General features: G+C 40.1%; 1 protein-coding gene across 2 annotated transcripts in view; it reads left to right on the top strand.

Annotated features, from left to right (window-relative positions):
- LOC121336410 (ephrin type-B receptor 5-like) overlaps positions 1-24001 on the top strand; it is a 64002-nt gene that overhangs the window by 3109 nt on the left and 36892 nt on the right. For both annotated transcript variants that reach the window (XM_041405538.1, XM_041405537.1), the window contains exon 2: positions 15561-15779. In XM_041405538.1, coding sequence (XP_041261472.1) covers positions 15686-15779 — 94 coding nt within the window. In that variant the 5' untranslated portion in view covers positions 15561-15685. The remainder of the gene's footprint in view (positions 1-15560; positions 15780-24001) is intronic.

Genomic DNA, 24001 nt, shown 5'->3' with positions numbered 1-24001 from the left:
TAAAAAGGGTGCTGTCATTAAAAAGTATTTATTAAGAATATTCCAGATTGCCTGGTTTTGGTCATAAACATGTGATGATTTTTTTCAAAAAGCTTTATTTCTGTGAAAAGTTGATTAAAGGTTTAGGGGAAACTGATGAGCTCCTATAATACTGTCATTATTTAGTCTTGTTTGCTGTTGTTTTTTTGTTAAACCTGATTTAGTATTATATTACTGTTATATCTTGCTGTTGATTTTGATTTTGTTAGCGAGTTTCAGAAACACAGGTAAGGTATTTCTTCCAACTACTGACTGCACGCATTCAGCAGTTTTCCAACTCATTATCACCTTATACTTTAGCTTCTACCTGATAAATTTTGGGCTGGATATCACTTTTCTCTCCATGTTTGTTCTTTGGCAACTATGAAGTGTCATGAGCTTCAGGGGTGTACACAATTGTAACACAGGTGTATTTTGTAAATAATTCTGTAGATGTTGTACAACAGCAAGCTAGCACTTTTTCTCCAGTGCTGCTTTGACGTGAGCAGCACCACTGCTGCTTTGACATGAGCATGAGGGTAAACAGACCCCCAAAAGGATAAAAGCTCCTTAATTGCTCATGTCAGCCACAGCAGTCAAACATGTGAGCAGCAACTCTGAGTAAGAAAAAGCCATTTCATGTTGTCACTCTTCTCACTCTTGATTTATACAAGGAGTTTTAAACTTAACAAAAAACTACACTAGTACTTCCTTTTCAGAGGCAGTCTGTTGAGCTTTCAATAAATACTCCTCTGCCACCAGAAACAGAATTTTATTGGAAGTATACTGTTAATTTATGTTGTGTTTTAAGAAATGCAGTTAAAATATGTGTACTTTTTGAAGATCCTGGCACCTTATTTTATACTGAAGGTGCTGTCTTGCCTCTTAAAAAGTCACCATGGAGAAAGCTGATGCTTCTGTCCCAGAGGTGCTACATGAAGATTGTTCTTGAGACCACTTCTGACAAAAGCTCTTCTAGTCACTGGTTTCAGTTTTCCATGCCTCCAGAAGCCCCTGTGCATTCTGCTACTCAGGCCTGCTTGTCAAGAAGATTTTTGTTCAAACATTTCACATGCACACCCCCATGCCGGTGTGTACACTCATGTGCGCATGCCCGAGTGTGCACACAGCTCCGGGCAAAGAGCAGAGAAGATGCTGGGTACCATAAGAACACAGCCTCTCCAGACTGAAAACTACAGTCTTACATATGAAAGCTGAATCCTTAAGCTCTTGATTCACCTTGGGATGGGAATTCTCGCCAGCCCAGACCTGCACATTGAAACATACATGACTTCATTTTCAGACAGGCTTTTTTTTTTTTCTCTGTCTCCTTAAGCTTGCCAAGTAAATGATTCCTCTGCTGATTCTGCAGTTTCCAAGTACAGTTTTTTGCTCTGTGCCATGTCTCTGGAAAATATCCAATGTGTCTAAATCATGTAATTAAACCCTAGAAGCTAAAGACTGAGAACTACTGACTCTTTGTAAGATATTTCTGTTTTAGCATACTGATGTTTCTCCAAGTTACTGTAAAGCTTTCAAAGCTCCCTGAATGACCTGATCTCTCTCCCACTTACTGCAAAACACTCACATGATATGAATCTGTTTGGCCCAGCTGACCACTTCAGAGGCAGTGTGTAGGATACAGACGCCTGTGTGAAAGCCTTTAGCATCAGGCTTACCACAGCTTCTCTCAGATCCTGGGGATGTCTGCAAATGGAAGCCTGGTTCCTTGGCAGAACTCTCTTATCTTCTTAACTATTCTCTAAGAAGAGAGTGGGATGTCACAAGAGGGACAATATTGCAGATTCTTCTGGGCAGGTTTTGAATAACTTCAATTTGGAAATTCAAACTGGGCTGTTTGTAAGACTGTTGGATTTCCAAATGTAATGTTTCACTCACAGCTAGGATCAATTTCATTCCAGTACGCAGAATCCGGAATGCTTTCTTTACCAGAAGATGTTTGAAATTACTCCTTCTTGGGTTTGAGCCAGGAAGAAGCTGCTGGAAGCACAGCTGGATTGGGATGCATGCCTGCAGTTGTCTCCCAGATGGTCCCTTCCCTTTCTAATGTCAGTGGGCTTTCAGCTGGTGCCAGCAGCAATAGGGATGCAAATATGTACTGACATTTTCGCTTTTCAGTGAGTTCAGTAATCCCGTTTGGTGCATGTGTTGTCCATGAAGGGGCTACCCTATCAGCAGTTAGCACTGCCATCCACCGTGGTATCAGGAATGGAATAGCGCTGTTGAGGAATGGTTGTTTTGTTGCTAGTACAGAGAGGATCTTAGTGGTCTTCTCCTCTTCCAGTATCTAACCATGTTAGAAGTACATAAAAATGTTCTCATGTGATGTGAGAGCAAATTCTGGTGACTTGAGTGTAAATCAGCAGTCTGGTAAAATCTAGGGGATAGGTAGAGGCTTTGACAGAGGGAATCTTAGTTTGCACGTGCCTTGTTCTGCTGGGACATGTATGTGGAGTCAGATGCTGAAGAGTAATTAGTCTTCATTTTGAGCCTTACTGTAACTACCCTTTTGCTTGGGGCCCCAGGCTGAGCACCAGAAAGACATTTGGTGAAATAACGTAATGCGAATGATGCATGACTTGTGCTCCTTGTTTCAGTCAGAAGTCCTCTTAACTCAGACTCTTAAGAATGGTGTTGACGGTTGTGTGTTTCTCATGGTTAATTTTACCACTCTTGAATTAGAAGTGGCTCTGGATGGTCTCAGAGAGCTGGAGGTTCTTGAAAGAGCTGAGGACATCCTCAGGCAGAAGATTGAGGGCCATGAAGGGAGGGCCAGAAAAGTCCAGGAAGAGGCGTGAAGCACCTCTCCTGAAGACAAGCTGAAAGAGCTGGGATTGTTCAGACTGGGGAAGACTCTGGAGTGACATTATTGTGGCCTTCCAGTACGTAAAGGGGATGTAAGAGAGCTGGAGAGGGACTTTTGGCAAGGACCTGTAAGCAATACAATACCTGGGAAAGACTTCAGACTTGAAGGGTTGGTGTAGAGGAAGGAATTCTTTACTCAGAGAGTGGTGAGGCATTGGAACAGGTTGTCTAGCAGAGCTGTGGGTGCCCCATCCCTGGAAGTGTTAAAGGCCAGGCTGGATGGGGCTTGGAGCAACCTGGTCTAGTGGAAGGTGTTCCTGCCCATGGCAGGGGTCAGAATTGAATGGTCTTTAAGGTCCCCTCCAACCCAAATCGTTCTGTTATTCTGTGAAATCAAATTAGTGACTAGATCCTTGTTACCTGATAAGAATAGCTTAAGAAATTGTCTCCTAAATAGATTCTTCTGATTGTGTCTAATGCATTACCCCCCAAAAAGTGTGCATGATGACAGAGTGTGAAGAAAGCAAATCAGTCTTTAGAAATAGAGTAAAAACAAAAATGTTAAATTCTTTAAAAGAATTAAGCTAAAACAGATCTTACTCTGATAAATTAACACCTACTGGACAGTCCTAATTGACAGGATCAGAATAGGGTCCATTGACTTGTACATTCAGTGCTTCTCCTGGCTGATAATTGTACCAGGCCACTGTACCAGATCAGTGTTGAAAAGAGTTTTGTATATGGAAATCAGAGTGGGAAGGGGGAAATTGCCTTAAGTCCTTAGAAAGTTATTTTAAAATTAGTTTTTAGATTATTTTTTAAAGGCTTAGCCTTCCCCTCTTCCATCCAGATCATAGCATATCAGCCTGGCATTTTCTCCTGTTTTTCTTTTACACCTCTGAACCTGTGATGTTGAAATTGGACAGTCCCTGACTTGATGGCACTAATGCAAATGCACAGAGACTATTTGTGTTTGACTGCATGAACTTCTCTGCCAGAGCGCTGATGAACTGGGAGCTCAGTGAAGAGCAACAGAAGTGATTAGGTGACTATGGGGAATTTTTAAAACGCTATTAAAAAGCACTAGCTTACTGATGAGTGAAAAGGGTTTGCTCTGGAGTAGCTAGAGTAGCTAAAAGACTATTGACAGGATCCTAGGCAATGTGCTGGCCAAAGGAAAAAGGGCTGGCTCAAATTGCCCAAAGTAGATGGGTTTGGGTTCAGTATTAAGGTGTGGTTTCTTCCAGCAAAGACCCACATAGATGGTAGAAAGTCATGGAAGCCTTATTGCTGATGACATTTAAAAATATGACTAGGGAGGCTTAAAGAAATATGCTGGCAAAAATCCTGCAGTTGACAAGGGACTGTAGGCCAGATATTGTCTAAATAAAGGTGCCCATCCTCCTTATTTCATTTCTATTATTATAGTCTTACCACCAGCTGGGGGAGGGACTACATTCCTGACAGAAAATGTACCTTCCATCCACTCTGTTAGGACCAAGACTGGTTGATATCCAAGGAAAGGAAGTGGTTCATTGTACTCACTTCATTTTAAATGTAATCCTTTGGTTTTGAGGTTGGACGTGGATGTAATAAGAGCAGTGAGCCCCAGCATCCACACTGAAATATAAATAAGCCTTTGAGACACTGAGGAGGCAGGATGAACTCTGAGAATTATGTGTTGTTGCTTTCATCTCTGGCACGAAAAATAATACAAACATGCATTAGAAAGCGATGCTATGAGCCTGAAATATCTTTCTACCGTAACCTGCTTGGCCTTCCCTTTTCCTCTTAAGACTATTTCTGTTCTGCTGAAGTATTAGTGGCACATAATGTTCCCATTTCCTGAGGGTGGAAACATCGAACTGGAAATGCAGGATGGAGGAGGAGGGAAGGACCTGAGAGCAAAATTGGCTGCTCTTCAGGCTCTGCCAGTGGCAAGTTGAAATTTTTGGTGGAGCTCTCTAACCCACTCTTGCTGCACATGGGCTCCTTCTGATGCTTCACTGAACTCAGGTAATTGTGTCAATCAGTCATTGCCATTCAGATCACCTCTTCTTTGCAGCCTTCATTTGACTTCTTTTCTTCAAGCTACTGTTTCTGCTTCAATTCCCTCTTGATTGTCTCATAGATGAGATTCAGTTTTGGGCAACCTGATTCCCAAAATCAGAGTGAAAACCTGGTTGGAGCCTTGAATCAACATGAATCATTAGTGTTGTTCTCCAAATAAACATCTAGATGTTGACAAAAGTTAAAAGAAACTTAGTGTGAAAGACCAAGTGAGATTTTTCTGAAGTCCAGTAGAACTTCTGTAGTGTCTGTTCTTGTTGCTCAGTTCAGTCATTTTAACAGTGAGACCAAGGAAGTAAGAGGAAAGACAACTAAGTCTGAATGAATATTATGGATTTCAAGACTGTAACTGAAGACAGCAAAACTGAAGAAACCATCTATTTTCTCAAAGTCTGTTCAGAAGAAGTTCTAGGTCTCATAGTCCTTTTCTCTGTGTTCTCAAGAGGATGCTGCCAAGGTAGCTCCCCAATTGCCTGTTACTGCGCAGTGGAGTAACACCTCCTGCAAAAAATGGCTGTAGACAGACTGTTGTAAGTGTTGGTATGCACTTCTCAGAGTATGACCAGTGCAGCGCAGGGTTGTTTTATGATGCTTTATTACCTAACATAAATGTGAGACTCAAAATAATGGTAGAACAGACAGAATTCCCATCTAGGCAAACAGTGGTCATAAAAGAATGAAGGCTGTGTGGTAGAGCTCTTCTCTGAGCCATTTTCTCCCTCCCTCATAGCTTCCTAGTTTTGTGCATATATTTCCACATCAAACGCTCTCATTTACGTGCTGGAGCTAAAGCTTGTATATTGTATAGCCTGTTGGTGCAGTCAGCAAAACATCAGGGAGTCAGTTTGACTGAATATATTTTTTTATTCTCACTACCATTTGGGGAGTATGTTATGTTACAGTGCTCTGTTGGGGCAACCTTATGAACTCAAAAACTGCTATTTGTAATTCTGTGGGGTAATAACTGGAGGGGAGGTACCTGGTAATCATCTGCATGGAGTGAAGGTAGGAGAGTAGGTTTGGACAGCAAGGTCAAAGCAGTGATAAAGTCAGTAAAGTCATCGTGCTTCAGTGCTTTTCTGCCTTGTTGTTTTACAAAGAAACATTCTTGCTTCTCTTAACAGGAATAAAAAGTGATGATAAATAATCCTGGTAATTGAATAGTTTAAAAGTAACCTCTATCTGCAAATGCATGAAGCCAACAATTTGTGAACCAAGCTCTATGACAGCCCAAGGCTGTGAAACTGATTAAAATGGAAAAAAGTAGTTTTAATTAACCCTTAAATTATGAAGCACATTCTCTGAAAACCCAAGCTGCCTCATTGAAGCCAGACAGGAGGTTAATAAAAAGAGCTGCACTTAAATTAAGATGCTTTAATATTATTAGTCCTTTCTGAAATCTGTTTTGAAATGACAGTTTCTCTCATGGAATGAAAGGTAATTTCAAAATGATGGGAATTCCCATAGAAGTGGAGCATTATCTTTTGACTGGCTGTCAGTGCTGCCACTATATCCAAATAGACAACATAACCTTGGATACTGTGAATATGAATAACATGCATTTTCTGCTTATGCTAAATATTCTCACTGTAAAACCCTCATGAAATCAAAAGTAAAATTAGAGATGAAGACAGTAAGCATATTTTTGCAAAAAATGAAATTCTTTACTGCAGCTGAAGAAAATATTAATCCTTACTAAAGGATTTTTTCAAACTGGTCCACAATGAACTATTTAAGAAAAGTATTTTCAGCTTGTTCTTTTTTTCCTCTCCATTGTATCTTTTGAGTGTTTGTGCATGGATCTTGGTTCATATATTTCTAGACATGCCATGTAAGGCTACATTCGTAAATTACAATGGGAAGCAGCATTAGTATAAAACATCTCTTTTCTTAGACTTATTAATATCTTAGTGTTGCAAGCCACTCTCACTTTTGCTCCTGCTCAACCATTCAGGCCCTTGATTTCTTTTCCAGTGTCCTGAGAGTGCCTTTAAGGCTGTTGGGCACTTCTGTGTTTGGGTTGTCTGTGCAGATTTGCATTTGCATTTGCAGACTTGGTCAGCAAATGTCATGGTTATTTTTCTGATTTGTGGCATTGCTTGTCTGGCCATTGCAAACACTGTGCTTGTCTTCTGTACCACTTTTCACCCATCAGCAAACAGAACTTGGTATACAATAACTTTAATTTCACTTGAAAAAAAAAGCATGATCAGCATTGCTGAGTAGATGAGAACATGATTTTAGGGACATTCTCTTTACGTCACTGTCATGGTTTAACCCCAGCTGGCAGCTAAGCAGCACACAGCTGCTCACTTAGCCCCTACCCTCCCACCCCTCCCATCCCAGTGGGATGGGGAGGAGAAATGGATAAAGGTAAAAGACGGGTTGAGATAACAACAGTTAGAACAGTTTAATAATTGGAGTAAAATAATAAGAGTAATAATGGTGATGATGATGATGATGATGATGATGATGATGATGATGATGATGGAAAGGAAAGGAAATGGGAAGAGAGACATAAACCCCAAAAAACACAAGTGATTCATGGTACAGTCGCTCACCACCCACTGATGGATGCCCAGCACATCCCTGACCCGTGATCAACAGATCCTGGCCACCTCCCCTCTGTTTATGTACTGAGCATGATGTTCCATAGTGTGGAATATCGTCTGCCTGTTGGGGTCAGCTGTTCCCGGCCATGCTCCCTCCCAGTTTCTTGTCCATCTCCTCACTGGCAGAGCATGGGAAATTGAAAAGTTCTTGATTTAGAGTAAGCTTTACTTAGCAACAACTAAAACATCTGTGTTATTAAGAGTATTCTCAATCCAAAACACAGCTCTGTGCCAGCTCCTAAGAAGAAATTTAACTCTATCCCAACAAAACCAGGACAGTAAAACATTCTTTGTTTAATAACCATTTGTGAAAATGTGTTATTTCCCTTCCCCTTTTAAATGCCGAAATAGGGTGCATCTTCTTCCTTCTTTCCAGATATCTTCTGTTATAAAATTGCAGTGAATTTTGGGGTGTTTGCTTAAAATTAAGTTGCATCAGAGAAGGAAATGTCAATTTTCTAAGACTTTTTAGTACCATAGATTACTTTCACCTAGAAGTGAATAATGTGTGATCTTCAGGGATACTTCAGTTGTCTAGTCTATGTCTTCAGAGTCTAGTATTCTAAACTTAAAATTCTGTGCTTAGAATTTTGGAAATACAACATTTTACATAGTGCTTGACAAAGGTTTGCAGCTGTGCCCTAGAGTTGTGAATTGCATATTTTTTTCCTCGCTGAAGCCTTGTGTCTTCCTTTTGTAGAGAAGAAAGTAAAATTGTCGAAGATAAATTATACTTGAAATTGATAACATCATGTTTATTTCTACATAGATAAAAGTGCAGGTATCTGTGCACAGTTGTACTGAGAGAAGTATCCTCAGAAATTAGAGTAAAATCAATAACAGGACAGTGAAACCGTACCCAGTGGGTACAGTTGTCATCTTCTCTTTCCATCAAAGAAGATAAATGTGATGGACAGCTGTTAATTCATTTCTCCCTGTTTGCGCAGTCTCCTTTATTTACAGTATGAAAATTCAAAGGGAGTAATTTCTGTATTACTCCAATTCCTGTTGTATTTTAGAGGAGTGCCTATCAGGCAAGTAATGGAAAACATAAATAACAATTAATTTCTTCAAATTTTTCATTCTATAATGTTGTCAATATTCTAGAGCTGGGCTTTTGCTTCCCAGTGTTAATGTTAGAAACTTGACTATAATTGCCAATGTTTCTTTAAAAACTACACAAATCACTATAAAAATTGTCAGTGAAATAAAATCTTTTGAGGGAAAAAATTATTTTCAGGAACTTAATTGTGTTTAATATGTATGTAATTCAAGTACATAATAGATGGAAGAAAGTGTCTGTATCTTTAATTAGAATATTTTTTTTAATTGCTGTAGTTTCAAGAGATCAGTGTCCATCTTTGTTAGGCATAGCAAAACATGATGTGGAGGCATTGAGAAAGTCTCCAGAAACACAGGGCAGCTGTGAATGAATTTTAGTTAGGAAGAAAGACTAGATTTACAAGCTAAGCTGTAAAGCTACTCTAACCAAGTATGTGTCATGGCAGAGAGATTTAAGGGAAAGCACTGTAGTTATCTAAAGAGATGCTAACTTGGCCTCCTGTGTGGGTTGGGAGATGGCACAGAGGCTCATAATCTCCCCAGATACCTTCGGGCTGCCCCTGGGGAGTCATGGGGGGGAGCTGTCCATAGCTCCCTTTTTAATTAGTGCAGATCCTAGTTACCCTGGTGAGCATGATTCAGCTCAGTCCACTGACTGTAGAGGTCATTTGAGTGATCATGCTTCTAAGTTAGGCACCCTATTAGACCCTCAAGGGTTTAATAAAAATTCATGAAAATAAGCGTCTCTTTCTTCCCTTTAAGAGCTATGGAAGTTCTTAATTTGGATCCCACTAGGAAATGTATAATCAGAGCATGGAAGATCAGCTTCAAGACGCCTGGTGTTTCCATGGTAAACAAGGAAATAAATGCCTTTCTTTGGAGAACATTCAGAATCAGCTTTTGGAGTGTCATTGTATACTTAAGGGATCCCAAGAGACACAGACACAACTCTATCTGGATAATCTGTAGGAAGCTCATGATCAAGCCAGCTATGAAGTATGCTCTTGAGGAAGTATTCCTTTAAACTTAGTTATACATTTTATCTAGAGTGTTTCTCTCAAAATTAAATGAATCAACTGAACAGACTGTAAAAAATCCACAAGGGTTTTCTCAATAAATTCTGCTCTCCTCTCAGATATTTTCAGAGTAGTTTGGTGTCATTAAAAATAATCTCAATTAGTAACAGAGGATAAAAGAATATACAGCAGCTATCAAAATGATTTATTTATTTAACCAATCATTTTTCTGTGGTGCTTTATATGCCCATAAATAGTAATAGAATTTTTGAAGAAAACACATTAACTTCATTATATTAAAACCCTGAGCGATAAATTATGTGTTGCTCCCCCCCCCCATTCACTTCCTGTTTGGGGCGTAGAAAAATTTCTATGAATAGCAGTTATTGTAATTATTGTCTAAGAAAGAAGGTAGGCAGTATTATGTCATGCTCAGAGTGCTGGACAGGCACTGAGTGACAGCTTTTCACAACAGCATTGTGAGATTTATCCCAGTGAGATGTGTGACCACTGCTGCAAGGGCATCTCAGTGGCAAAGGAGCAATTATAGCAGGACAGAACTGGGGGCACAAAGGGGGGGGGGGGGAGGCCTTTTGCTTGATGTGTAACACTATCATGATTCCCTGTTTATCATGAATGAGAGGTATTAATTCTACTTTTTGTACTCTGCCTAAATGTGATGAATCAGTGTGCAGCACAAATTAATTGGAATAGTAGTTTATTGACTCTCCCAGATGTTGTGCTCATTTATCTTTTTAATGGTTCTTGCTGAGAGATAATATTAAGCTGATATGAGTCACAGTGCAAAATGTGCAGGAGGAGGAAAGACTGTATTTGCAAAGGTACAGCATTTTCTCTACCCTGGAGAGTTCTTGAGGTGCATTTATTTTGCATCTAGATCCTTTGTGTGAGGAAGAAGTATGACAAATACAGGGAAAATTTGTGGAATCGAGTGTGGCAGAGGGAAGTTAGACCCATATAATGATTTCTACTGTGAAATAGGCCTAGAGGAGTCAATTAACAATGAACAAGGAAGAAGCATTGTTCCAGTGGGAGGAAACAAGATGATTTGGAAAAGTTCTTGGAACAGATAAGAAGAATTGAAAGCATAAAAAAATTGGCACTGTTACGATTTCAGCTTCTATTAGCAGAACAATATAAAATACGTAAAAATACTTTGTTGCACAAGGGTAGACATCTTTCCAAATCTGTTAGAAGTTCAAAACAGGGATTGGATGAATTCCTAAGGAGATACTAAAGTGAATCAGCTGGGGGATATTCTCTAGTAATCTCTGTTTTACATTTGTGGATACCGGAGGAAGAGGAGGGAAGTGGGTCACACGGAGGTCAGGCTTGCAAGCTATCTGTGCATAGCACCTCTTCCTGGCACTGGGGACACGGAGAAAACTTGGCTTAGGTGAACATTCATTTGCTTCTGCATTTTCTTATGTGTTGAAATGTAGAACTCAAAGAAACAGCTATATTCAGGCCCTCATCTTTTCTCCAGAAAGCTTGTGCAGTACCTGAACAATCCCAGCTTTTTTCTTAATCCGAAATGCGTACCTGAATTCCTCCTGTGGAAGCCAGACACATGCATGGTTCTGATGAGTAGTTAATGCTATTTGATGTCAGGTTCTGCAGGTGGTATCTGTCAGAGGGGAATAGGGTCACTGTACTTTACTTTCTGATCTGTGACTATATATTTTCTGGGTAATAAAACGTGCTTCAGTGAAGATCTGTCCAAAGTTTTATGGTTGGAGTCAAAAGGCTGAGAAAAGGAGAGGTTTTGTTCAAAGCTTAGGTCAAGAAGAACCTGTGGCCAGCACTTAATTAACACATTTATCTAGCTGTCACTGTTTTTGATCAGTCTCAGAGTGCCATGCAAACCCCAGAAGAATAAAAAAGCAGTCCATTCCAAGGAGACCCCTCTTAGGTTTGTCACGTGCATGACCACCTTCATCAAGACTCCAGACATATACCATTGGGGTGCTCTAAAATAAGTGACTGCACAAACCTTGGAGCAAACCTGCTTCCTTTCTAAAAAAACCCCACATGCGCTGATGGAAGGGAATTCTTGATTAATGCTGACCTTTTTAGCAGCACTGGTGCCCTATGGCTCTTCAGGTGTCATCACTGACAGTGCTTGAACTTTGAGGGAATCCTTTATTTGCATAAAGAAGCTGCTGCAAAGCTACTGGCTGCATGAAATGCTTTGCCACAGCTTGGGTGCTCAGCAGGCCTCTTTGTGACAGAAGCCTGACAAGCACAGAACTGTACTACTGTCAGTTGTTTTAGCACATGTGGGAGCACTATCACTATCTCCACTGTAGCACTGAGCATCATTTGCCTGGAGATGGTACTGAAGTGTTCTCACTTCAAGATTGAGTTCAGAAAAACTGAGAAATTACAGCACTGGCCCTGTCTGGTGAGAATAAATAGGATTTAAACAGTGCCAGTCAAGCCAGGCATGCTGTTTCACATTCAAGGCTTTCCAGCTGAAATGGCTTGTGTTTTCAGTCTTGGGTAGAAGAAGCTTTGAGGTGCTTGGCAAGAGCTGACTTTCTTCTGTTGAGATAGCAAACAGAAGACAGCAAAGGAGATTCTGACTACATATAAGGAAGAAAAAAAATCGCCAGTAAAAAAAAAAAAAAAAAAAAATATATATATATAAAACCAACCCACTTCAACACAGCTACAGGAGCCCAACAAAGGTGAGGAATTTCCATCCTTGGTGATGTTTAAAACTCACCTTGACAAGCTTCCCAAAGAGCTCTACTCCATTGCTCACTGAACAGCTAAGAAACCAGGATTCTTGAAAATAGTGGTGGTGATTGTATTTATCTCTTTAACTGGGATCTCAAACATAAATTTTGGTAATCTAGGTACCACAGTGATGGTGCCAAAGTAAACAGTCATGATAGCTTTGGTGAATAATGTAAGGAGACAACCCAGAAACTTCTGTCTCCCGTATCTTGGAGCTTAGATTTACAGCAAAAGTAATATGTGAGTGGTCTTTTCTGACTGCTTGGCATCTTCAAAATTTTATAGTGTTGAATCATTAAAAGACATTTTGATCCCCAGGAAGTGTTACTTCTCAGGTGGTTTAAAATTTTCGGGACTTCCAAGGAAATAGAGATCATTCCACTAGCTAAGGAAATATATACCTAAAAATAGGTTATCATAAGAGGATTGACAGCTGGTACCTGAGTGGCAAGTTCATGTACTTGGAGAGACAGAGGGAGAGGAGGGGTATTTAAGGAAGTTTATCGAAGGATCCTGTGCACAGGAGATGTATTGCTTTCCAGTTGGGTTTGACGGAGTGTGGGGAATAGTGGATTCCATAGCAAAGAGAAGTAATCTTGCTGAAAGCAGTTTTGGAACAAGTAACTAGCTGAGGCGGCCATGGAAAGGTGCTTGTGTGGACAAGAGAAGAGGGTGGTTTGAAAGTTGGGATGGTTTGAGGTTTCTGTTTACGTAGTTTGGTGTAGGGTAGAAGTAGTAGGAGAACTGAAGAATGAAAGATGAGCGTCTTTGGGTGTAGTCAGATTCTGTACACATCAAGTGCTAGGGGGAAGGGCAGGGCAGTGGTTAGCAATTTAGGGGCTTGGTACTCTTTAATTCACAGAGGCTAGTGCTTCCCTCCTACTCTCCCTTAAATGCTTCCATAATGTTCTCTCTATCCTTCATTGTGGAGTAAGCATTTTTCATTGAGGTGTGGAAGAGGCAGAATAAAAATTTAAAAAAACCCAAAGCCTAAAAAAAAAAAAAAATTACCTTTTTTATCTGCTAAATCACAACCAGCTTTTTCATTTAGCCACAGTTTATTTTAAGGAAAGTAACTGCCAGTCTAATCCAGACAACGGCTGCATGATTCCTCTTGAAGAGCAGTGTAACTTTGGTGGGATACAGGGGAAATGAGGATAAGGCAAACAGATGTTGTAAGAGTGATGTGCAGGTGAGGAGGGCAGCAGCAGAACAATTGGTCTCCTTGGAGCCAGAAATTGTTTTGTGTCTGGTTTTGTGTACAAGGGATTTTTTAGTTATATCTGTTTTGTGGTAATTTCAATGCTTTGGCATGAGATCCAGCAGCCAAAGTGTATTTGGGTTCTGTTTTCTGCTTTGTGACTCTGAAATTGTGTGACAGGAGCATATCTGAATTGTGAGATGTTTTCAAGCCTTCTGCAGATAAATGAGGTCCCATTGACTGAAATGAAAGTATTCTTCAGTTTGTTTGACCTCTGTTTCTGCATTTGTCTGCCTTCATTATGAATGCTTAAAAGTCCCCATCTCTTAGGATTTCACTGGTCTAATAAAACTTACAGATATTATAATATTATAGTTGACTACCAGTGGAAATAGTGAGTATTTATATCTCCATGTAAAGGTGTCTTGCAGGCTTGATTTTGGTGTGCCCAGTCTTAGTTTTGGTGGCTCAGGCAGCAGTCTCTACTCCTGTTCCAGGAGACTGCTGTTGTGCGCTTGGATAGTTGTTTCTGTAAATGATGTGTTGTGTTGTGTAGATGCTTGATAAAGTAATAAGCAGTACCTGTATCCATCCTCACATTTAATCCTAATTTTTTTCTCAGTAATATTTAATGATTTTATTTTTCTCTTTCCTCAGAAGTCATGAATCAAAACTTTTGCCTTTTGCTGAGATTCCTTTAGTTTTCTTACATTTTAGTGATGCCCAGAGTGCCTTTGGTTCATCTGTCTTGGTTGCTCTAGGTTCTCACTGGGAGCAGCAGAATAGAGAACTGTTTCATCCTGCCCAAATTTCTCTCCCTCTCCAGTACAGCAAATCTAATTGCGCTCCGCTGCCTTTTCACATACTCCCCAGGCTGCTTTTTCCTCTGCTATGCCCAACTTGCTCAAATCCCCTACTGCAAGGTTTTCAGATAATTGCACTGAGTCTGCCCCTTTTAATTACAACTCTTCCCCCCTCCTCCCCTCTTTCAGCCAAGTTATTGAACCATTTCTGTATATTGCCTGAGACATTTTTCTTTCTCCTTAGCTACGCTTCACTGTCTCACTGAAGACATTGGAGCATTTTCAATGCTCTGCTCAAAGAGCACCTGAAGAAAAAAAAAAATATACTGGCTTTTTGCATGCAACCTACATATTACTGTGATATTTCTCTGCTGGGCTGAGAATTGGACAGATGGAGGTAGAATTACCTTGCTTAGCAAAATTTTTATGCTGTATTGATCTAATGCAGGGCTGGATTAGGCTACATGCTGCTCCCTTACTGTAAAATAAGCTTTTATGTCAGGTTCTTAATGGTGGTGGTAGAGTTGTGTTTGGATTTTTTCCCACTTAAGGTAATAAACTTGGACTTGTGTGATTTTTCTGGCTATAATGCAGGCTCCCTATTTGACCTTAAATATCACAGTGTTTGCTTCCTCACGTACAACATATCAATGGGAAAAATACTGTCCAACTTAGTAGTGCTGTGCAGTCAAATGCTTAAAGGGACAAATGCTTGCATCTGAGACGCAGTTACAAGTGTGTCAACTGTGCAGATTTGTGTTGGCAAAAACTCCTGTCATGGCTACTGCCCTGCAGAGTCCTTAAAAGGCAAAGTGTAGACTACAAGAGATAGAATTTGAAAAGCATACAGGGGAAATGGAATGGACACCTTCCAAGAAACGTTGCCAAAGATGCAGAAAGGATCAGGACTTCCGTAATAGTACAGCCTATACTGTGGTAGAGATTAATGTTGATTTGGGAACTACACTGTCCCTGATGCCATGAAAGTCTCAAAATATGTGTCTCAAAAAAACACCTGTGACTGACTGAAGTCTTGAGGGGTGGGTATATGGAAAATACTGGGTCTGTGCCACTCCTTTTTTACCCATAGCTTGGAAGTAGTAAATGATGGAATGGGTGTATAAAAACTTTCAGTTTTGTGTTAGAGTGACCTGATTTCTGTTTCTACCTTTTGTTTTTTCTTAAACAGTATTTCTCTGCAAAGACCTCTGTGCTTTAATTTGGGAAGATACTAAAACACTCCAAGAAATCTCAGACCATTTCAAGGGAGTGGTGTGTGCTTGTTGAAGATGGTGGTATTTGCAGAGAATCTTCATGGATTCTAATGCTGGCATCAGTGCAAGAAGAGTGTCGGGAATGGGTTGGCTCTGGATGGTCTTCTTCTTTCATGTAGTCACCTCATTAGAAGGTAAGAACAGATGTTTCACATCAACTTTAAAGAGCTTTCTGTAGAGGTTAAAAAAAAGAAAAGTGTGCTCTCCAGTATGCTTATATCTTAGTCCAGATGAGCATTGAGCACATATCTTTCTGTTTGATGGTTGATCACTATCTCTTGGGATTTAAGAAGTTATTAGTATTGTTTCTGGTGGGAGAGGCAAACCCTCTTATGAAGGATCATTAGTGAGCATTACTACTAACTATCTCAGAAGTGACTGCCTCAAAGAATAGATTTTTTTTTTTTGCTCCAGGAATAAGCTCCTTGTTTATACTTTGCATGTATTTGATTCTCATGTTTTTCTTCTTACACTATGTTTGCTTTGTGAAACAATCTCTGCATGCTGATACTGTTCAAGAAGACAGCACCCAATGGACTGAAATCAAGAGTTTCTGTCTCACCTCTGAAAAACTTGCCTCAAATAACAGACATGGAGAGAATGCTTTGCATTAACAAGAAGAGGCAGTTCACATTCAGTGGAGAGAGGAGGGAGAAAGCACTAGAGTCAGGGTAGGGTAAAGGTAGGCAGGGGAAAAGAGGTGCCAAGAAAATGGTAGAAGAGAGAATAGATGATAGAAGGGAGGGCGATGAGAGCAGGAGATAAGATGAGAGCTATGGAGCAGAGTTAGAGAAGGGCAGAGGTACTGTAAACAGTCCCCTTGTTTGTTCCAAGAATATCCTTGCAGCTACATGTGCTCAGTGAACTGTACTGCTTTGTGATGAATGTTCATCTCTGGCATTTCTGAAAGCCACTGAAAGAGGAGAGGAGGGAGAGATGGAATCAAAGGGAAGCAAGGAAAGACCTAGAGGAAAGGAAAGGAGAACAGTATGAGATCTAGTAAAAAGAGGAAAGCTTGTTAAAGAATCCCTTTTCTTAATAGGAGGGAAATACAGTGTGTATGGGAAGTTCAAAGGCTAAATAATTGATATAAGATTATAATACAAATTCTTAAATCTCTGAAATTCTGTGAATTACTGATTTTAAAATTGTATTTAAAATTACTGTGTAATTCCTTGTGTAACTGGTAGAGAAACTGAGATAGAAAAGGGGGGAAAATATAAATTCTCTCTGCAAATATGAAGTAACTGAGTGATGCCTGTACAAATGAACATTTTTAAAATTCAGTGCTCAGTCCTGAAAGTTTGTAGAGATAAAAAGAGTTTAGAAAGTACTGTGTGATACAGCTTCACAGATCACATAGTTGACCTGCCTGGATTAAAATAGGACAGTAAAATTCTGCCTGTGGAGAGGAAGCAGTAAAGGCGTCCATGAGCCGAACTTCAGCTCTCAATTCAGGGTCAGGGGAGTCAGCATCTTCATTGTGACTGTACTGCATGGTCCTAAGTTTGCACTTTAAAACTGATTTGCATCTCAGAGGCAAGTATTTTTGTTGTGGTCAAAAGTCAAATAAAAATTATATGGTAGGGGAGGAAAGTCTGATGATAACTATGTAGAAAGCTTTGCTTTAGTGCAGAGTTGTCCATAAGGAAGAAAAAAGGCCCATGGCTTGTTTGTTGACTCATTATTATATATAGCAGAAACTTGAAATTCAGGTTTCAGATTTAAGTTAAAAAATATAGGGAATATCCAGTGTGGTCTTTAGTTGTTGTAGAGCTTCTTAGAAGTTTTAGATGGTGTTTAAAATACATTTCACCTCCAACTAAAGAGAATTGACTGAGTGGGAAAATCAGTCAATCAGTTCTTCCTAGTGTTTCTCAGGCATTTGAGTTAGATTTAAAATCTGAATGTAAATCACATTTTGTCTCAAAACCAAATGTTGTTCAAACTTTGACATTTTCTAAACCTTAATGTTAATCATTAAGAAAAGAGGGAGAAGGTGTGGAGAGGGGAAGGGAAGTAGTCAAAAGATTCAGACTATCTTTATATACATTATGAAGAGCGCAAATACTTCTTAGGCAGAATGCCTCTCAGATAGAAAGAAGGCAGCATGCTTTTACAGGACCTAATGGGACTTTAAACGCCCTCATGACTCAGAAGTAAAGAAGTTCTTGTAAGCAATTGAAATTATTTTGTTGGTATTGGTTTTAATGCATAAAAAGGAGACATTAGGCTGAATTTAATATTTAATACAGCTCTTGCATTTGGACACACTGATTTCACCAGGAATGAGCATGTCTGTGCAAAGTTTTCCAGACATGATTTTTACACCAAAAAAAAAAAGCCTGAATGGAAACTTGAGGGAAGACTGCTTTGCAAACAGAAACATTTCTGTACGGGATTTTTTTTAGCTTGCAGAATAGCTGGACAATCTTTCTAAGTATCTTCCAGAAATTCAAGATATAGAGAAAATAATTATTCTGCTTTGGTAAAACCTCTTTGCATTAGGAGTGTCTCCTTGGCAAAAGAGAATATGGAAGAAAAAAAATAGTGAGGTCAGACATTCTTATTTCATTTGCCCCCTATTTTTTTCTACTAACTGGTTGTTTTCTTGGGTTGTTGAAAATAATGTATTGATTGCTCAAATTGGCTTGCCTTTGAAGTGGAGGAAAATATACCTTCCTCAGAGGGAATCTTCAGAGTGAAAAATACCATTGTCTTTTGGTTTATTATATGCAGTTTAGTATACACAAAGAAAAGTTTAAATTAGTGTCATTTTACTTCAGGGGGAAAAAAAAAAGTAAAATTAACTTTTTATTTTGATTGCTTGTGATTCATGTGAGTTATTAAAATCCTAGCAAACATTTTCTTCACAGTTCTTTCCTGTCGCTCTCCTGCATGCCAAAAACTTTGCCACGTGCTTGGAAAGCCCAGGGCAGAGGAATATCCTGTTGCAGACATGCAGAACGTGAATGAGATGGGGCTGGATGTGCAGCCTGTTTGTAAAGGGGGAACAGGCAGGGGTTTATCCTTTTGGTCAGTCTCAGCCGCTCCATTTGATTCATTTTCTTCCATAACAGATTCCTGTGTAGTTCCTGTGCTAGGGGGCATCCCTGTTCCCAGGTTTGTACCATGCCCTGCGTTGAATCTGTTCCCGATCTGCTGCTTGGAGGCCAGTAGGACAGGAGAGAGTATTCATGCTGCAACTAACACTGTTTATATTCAAATCTAATTAAAGCTTGAAAGAAAAGGAATGGCATTCTTGTAATGCAGGGTCTCCGGGACTTTCAGTGTATGCCTTGGTAAAGCTTTGGAAGACATAAGCTCCCTTTTTAATGTCTATGAAAATAAGCAAGCAGGAGAACGTAGATAAGCATGAAAAGTCACACTGTGCTGTATCGAAAGTAGCTGGTTTGGTGGCAGTGGCAGTTGGACCCAAGTTCCTGACTTAGTAGTGGATGTTTGGAGAATGAACTTCTTAAGCTGTGGAAGAGTAGATATTATATTGTATCTCTAGGAAAGTTGTAAATAGTAATTTAACTTGATTTCATATGCAAAGCTGGAACTTTTTTTATTTTAATTTCTTGATGTCTGCATTTTCTGACATCAGTAGTAGTGCAACATGCTAATCCCAGCAGTTTCCTTAGAGCTTTAACAAAAGAAAGGGGCCGGGGAAGAGAAAAATACACAATCATTCATAAAGCTTAAAAACTGTGTTACCTTGCAAAAAGCTGTGTATTTCCATATCCTACACCATTTGGCTGTCATTTCTCTCTTTCACAGATGGTACATAACTCCTGGTTGGAGTGTGAGAATTCCTCCTTGCAGATGACAACTTTGATATTCTGATAGTGTCAGCATTTTGCTCTGACATAGCAAGCAGTTAAATTACATTATACTTCGTGGAACTTACTAAACACATATCCCATTGATTCCAAATAGCTTTTCTAAAATTAATTGCATTTGAGATGTAGCATTGCAGAAGTAACACAGGATCATTCATTGCAGGATTGACATTATGGCTTTATAGAAGAAAAAATTTGAACTAATTTCTCTCATATAGTTTGGCTTTGTATCCATTAGGAGGCATATTCTATAACTCTGTAGCTTGTTTTTTCATGTTAAGTCATAGCTACTTTACGACATTTTGTTTTAAAAAATAACAGCAACCTTTGTGTTGGACAGTTATAAACAAGTAGGATTTTTTTGGACTATTTTTGTTTGGTTTTTTACTTGTTTCATCCGCTCATTTGTGAAAAACAGAATACTTGCTACAGTTGCATATGTCATTAACTATTCATATGTTTTTACTTCACCACAATTGCTGTTTAGTTTTGGAAGTTCTATTGTATATAAGGCTTCCAAAAGGTTTCACTGTATTTTGTCTCCAGATGATAGACCCCGTGCCTAAATATATTTGTTTATATGAGTGATAAAAGGTTCCTGATAAAAGGGTCCTCTCCCCATGCTCAAAGGAGGAGTAGGGAAAGGCCAGGGAACCTCAGTAACGTAACAGAGAAATAAGTTAAGAAATAAGCCCTGACCCAGCTTCTCCCAGAGCTGTCACAGGAGTGTGATCAGTCTGTGGGGTGGGAATGAACCCATTAAGTTAAATCAATGGAAATGCTCTCTGGGACACCTTTCACATTGAAGGAGATTATTGCCAACAGGGGCATGGTATTTATTATGGGATGTAGGGGAGATAATCTGCAGAATTTACTGTGGGTTGTCTAGGGGAGTAACCATGTGTGTGGAAAGGGAGGATTAAGTGTGAGAAAGTAGAGAGATAAGGGGCTAGTCACATACACCAGCTGCAGGTCAGTATGGCTGTCAGGCATCTGATCACCACAGTCTATCCTGTCTTATTAAATTCCATTTTTCACCAGTTCACCAGTTACCTGGGTCAGGGGGCTTTGTGGTTTTGGGTGGTTTTTTTTGTTGTTGTTGTTTTTTGGTTTTTTTTGTTGTTGGTTTTGTGGTTTTTTTTTTGTTTTGTTTTGTTTTTTTTTTTTTTTTTTTTTTGCTTGTTTGTTTTTTGTTTTGTTGATTTTTTTTTTTTTGTGTGTGTGTGTGTGTGTTTGTGTGTATGCACATTTATATACCACCAACTGGAGTTGAGCCACCACAGGTCAGAGTGGCCCATGAGTCAGCACTACCAGGAGGTGGAGATCGTGGAATGGATGAAAATCAAGTGCTAGCAACTCAAGGTGGACCACAGGTTATAGGATCCGTGCACCTGTGATGCAAGCAGCTGGAGTGAGTGAGTGAGCTTGTATTAGTGAGTCTGTGATCTCTATAGCAAGGCAGACTACCTTGATGGTGGAGTTAGTGGGTTGGGAAGGCAGGGAAAGAGCAGAGTCTGGAGGAGGAATGAGACACCAGTTTAAATGTGTATGTGTCTCTATGAGTGAGACAAATGGAGGGGTTTATCTAGTGAGGGAAGAACTACAAGGAGGTTCAGGTCAGCTATTCTGGGCACCATAAATTCCAGGGGTTCTTTGAGAGTACTGTCTGTGTGTTGTGTATCTCAGCACACCCAGAGACAAGAGAATCCCAGGGCAGTTCCTGGGTAGGCTGAATGGCAAAGACCACTTGGTGGGGAGATGCAGAGAATAGCAGCCCAGGGGAGCAAGCACCCAGGGCTAGCTGCTGGGTAGGCTGCACCCAGAGAGCCAGTTAGCAGGGGATCCATAGCATGCGTGTGTGTGTGAAGGGGTGTATCAGTGAGTGAGCCTGACTACTCACACCAGGAGTGGGCTGTGAGCTTCAGGTGCCAGCAGATGGAGAGAGCACAGATCCAGAGGTCAGAAGGCTAAATCTCGAAGGACAATTATTGCAGAGATCCACATTGTATACAAATGCATATATATTTCCCACTAACAGACCTTAATCCTGACCAACCAGAAAGGGGAGCAGGATGAGGCCATTGGTGGTGCTGTTTCTGTTTGCATGACTGGTGAGTGCTTCTGTCTGTGTTGGTCTTTGTGGCTGGCCATTCATAGATGTGCAGTGCCTGCATGTGTTTGTGTGTGTGCCTGTTGGGAATACCCACCTAACCCTGCTATTGGTTGTGCCTGGGGCCACGGAGCTGCAGCAGCCTGGCTTGTGTGAGGTTACTGGATCTGACAACTCCTAACACTATTTTTGCACAAGCCCAGGGAATGCTTTCTCTTCCCAGCCTTCTTAGAGAGCATTCACACCCTGCCTACTTTTTCAAGGAATGATCGTAGAAGGCAGAGTAAGCTCAGAAATGTTTCACTTCATTTCAGGTCTGTTAAGTGAGCAAGTTTTGCTGCTTGGGGCATTCGGCTCCGTAGCAAAGAAAACTCTCTAAATGTTACCTTTTACCATAGTGCCCTTTGCCTTCTATCAGTGTACATTTGGATATATTCAGAATTCAGCTAGAAAAGGTTTGGAGCAGCCTACTGTAATTTAGCCTAGCCTCGAGCGGGGTGTTGGTTAAGATGACATCTGTACCTCCCTTCCAGCTTGTTTAATTCTGTGATTCTATAGTTTTAGTAGCAGATTCTCATCACACAGGTAAAGGGATTCTTTTCCTCTCTTCTCAGGATCAGCTCTCTTGTCCATGGCTGTAGTTTGCAAGGCTTTGGTTGTATAATTCCCTCTTGCACCACTGCACTGTTAAGACACCGAGGGCAATGTCCCTCAATCCAGAAAGCTGTTAGGCCATCTCTGCCTCCATGAAGGTTGTCTAAGGGTCAGTCATCCTTGGGTGAATTGTCATCCTCTTGCATCAGGGGACCATTTTGTCTGTAACACAAGCGCTTAGTAGTCTTGCTTGAAAGTACAGGCAGACCAAAATATGGAGATTATTAATGTGCCTATTCTGAACAGCCTGATCTGTAATAGCTTCCAGCCTCTGCCCAGTTTTTCTGGATGTTGACATTATAGCATAATGTAGCCCAAGAGATTGGTTTGTGATGTAAATGTAGAATAGTACTAGCTGAAGTATTTGGGATTTTTATTTTCCTTCTCTGGCTGGCAAGAACTGAGGATACTCAAATGAGAGTTTAGATTTTTCAGAGTGTAATGAACCCATTTGACTCTTTTATAAAAAGTGATGTTGTTTTCTTTTTTTAGTTTAGGGAAGAAACATACAGGAGACTCTCTCATCTGTTGTTTTTATCTTCCTTGAAGTAAAATAACATTATAATATGAAATGGGAATATCATTCTTCAAAACTGAGATTATACCAGGAGTGAAAAATGAATTGTAGAATTGTCACATTGTCACATGTTTCAAAGCCTCTAGGTTGCTCAGATATCTTACCTATTCCTCATTTTTAATGCAGAGTGGAATATTGCTCCAGTGATACCTTGAGATACCTCAATCAGTGTTGTCTCTAGCAGCATCATGGGCTGGACTGAGACTGAGTCTCAGTCTCTCAACTGATGTTGCAAGACCCTTGATTTTGAGCAATGTTGAAAGGGTATAAGCCATTTTTCTTCCAAGGTGGTAAATTGAGCTGAACAGATAATTTCTGTCTGCACTGAAGAGCAGCAGAATACTGGTCTGGCCCAGCACAGTGAGGATGTGCAGTGCTTCATCAGTCATCAGTGCTAATAAAGTGCCAGAGTGAAGGCTTATACCTGTACACCTGTAGTCATTAATACTGTTAAATTATGAGCACAGGCATGGGTTTGTTTGGCCCATGACAAATAATCTTATCACAAACAGTGCTTACACATAGGTCAGGGGTTAGGATGGACTGAGGACCATTCCTGGGAGGTGGTTTGGATGCAGCTGTGCACTTCTATGGGATTGGAATTTTTAGCCATGGGAACATAAACCATACTGTGCCTGTTGTCCTCAGAGCTAGAGAGCAGTTTAACAGCTTGTTAGATTTATGAGTGTGCATGCAGCTAGTGTGACTGGGGATGTGATTCCAGGCATACAGCCAGTAGGAAAGGGAGGAAGAACAAAAATAGTGAGGGACTTTCGGCCGTAGGTTGAGAAATGAGATTTATGCACACAAAATCCTTGTGTACTTTTCTTATTTTTCTAGTGGTTTCTGACTTAAAGTATTCACTGTGAAAGGGGCAGTTCTGTCTGCTTCAGGCTGCCTATTTCTGTTTGCTTGTAAAATACTCACGTGCTTGGTCAGTACTACCTTGCTCACTGGTGAGAAGCTGTCTGGAGAATATGCTTGACACGGCAGAGCACAGACTACTGAGCAAATCTTCTCTATTTCCTTTCTTCCCCATTCCTTCTTCACTTTCTGTATGGCTTTCCATGCCCTGATTAACTTTTCTCTATTTTACTTTCTTCTAGAGTTTCCATGGGGTAGAAGCATTGTGCTTTGGGAAATGGGAGACTCAGATCTGATTAGAAAAAA

Source organism: Onychostruthus taczanowskii, unplaced genomic scaffold, assembly GCF_017590055.1.
Source record: "Onychostruthus taczanowskii isolate IOZ18803 unplaced genomic scaffold, ASM1759005v1 scaffold230, whole genome shotgun sequence".
NCBI lineage: Eukaryota > Metazoa > Chordata > Aves > Passeriformes > Passeridae > Onychostruthus > Onychostruthus taczanowskii.
This window is presented reverse-complemented; position numbering and strand designations above follow the sequence as displayed.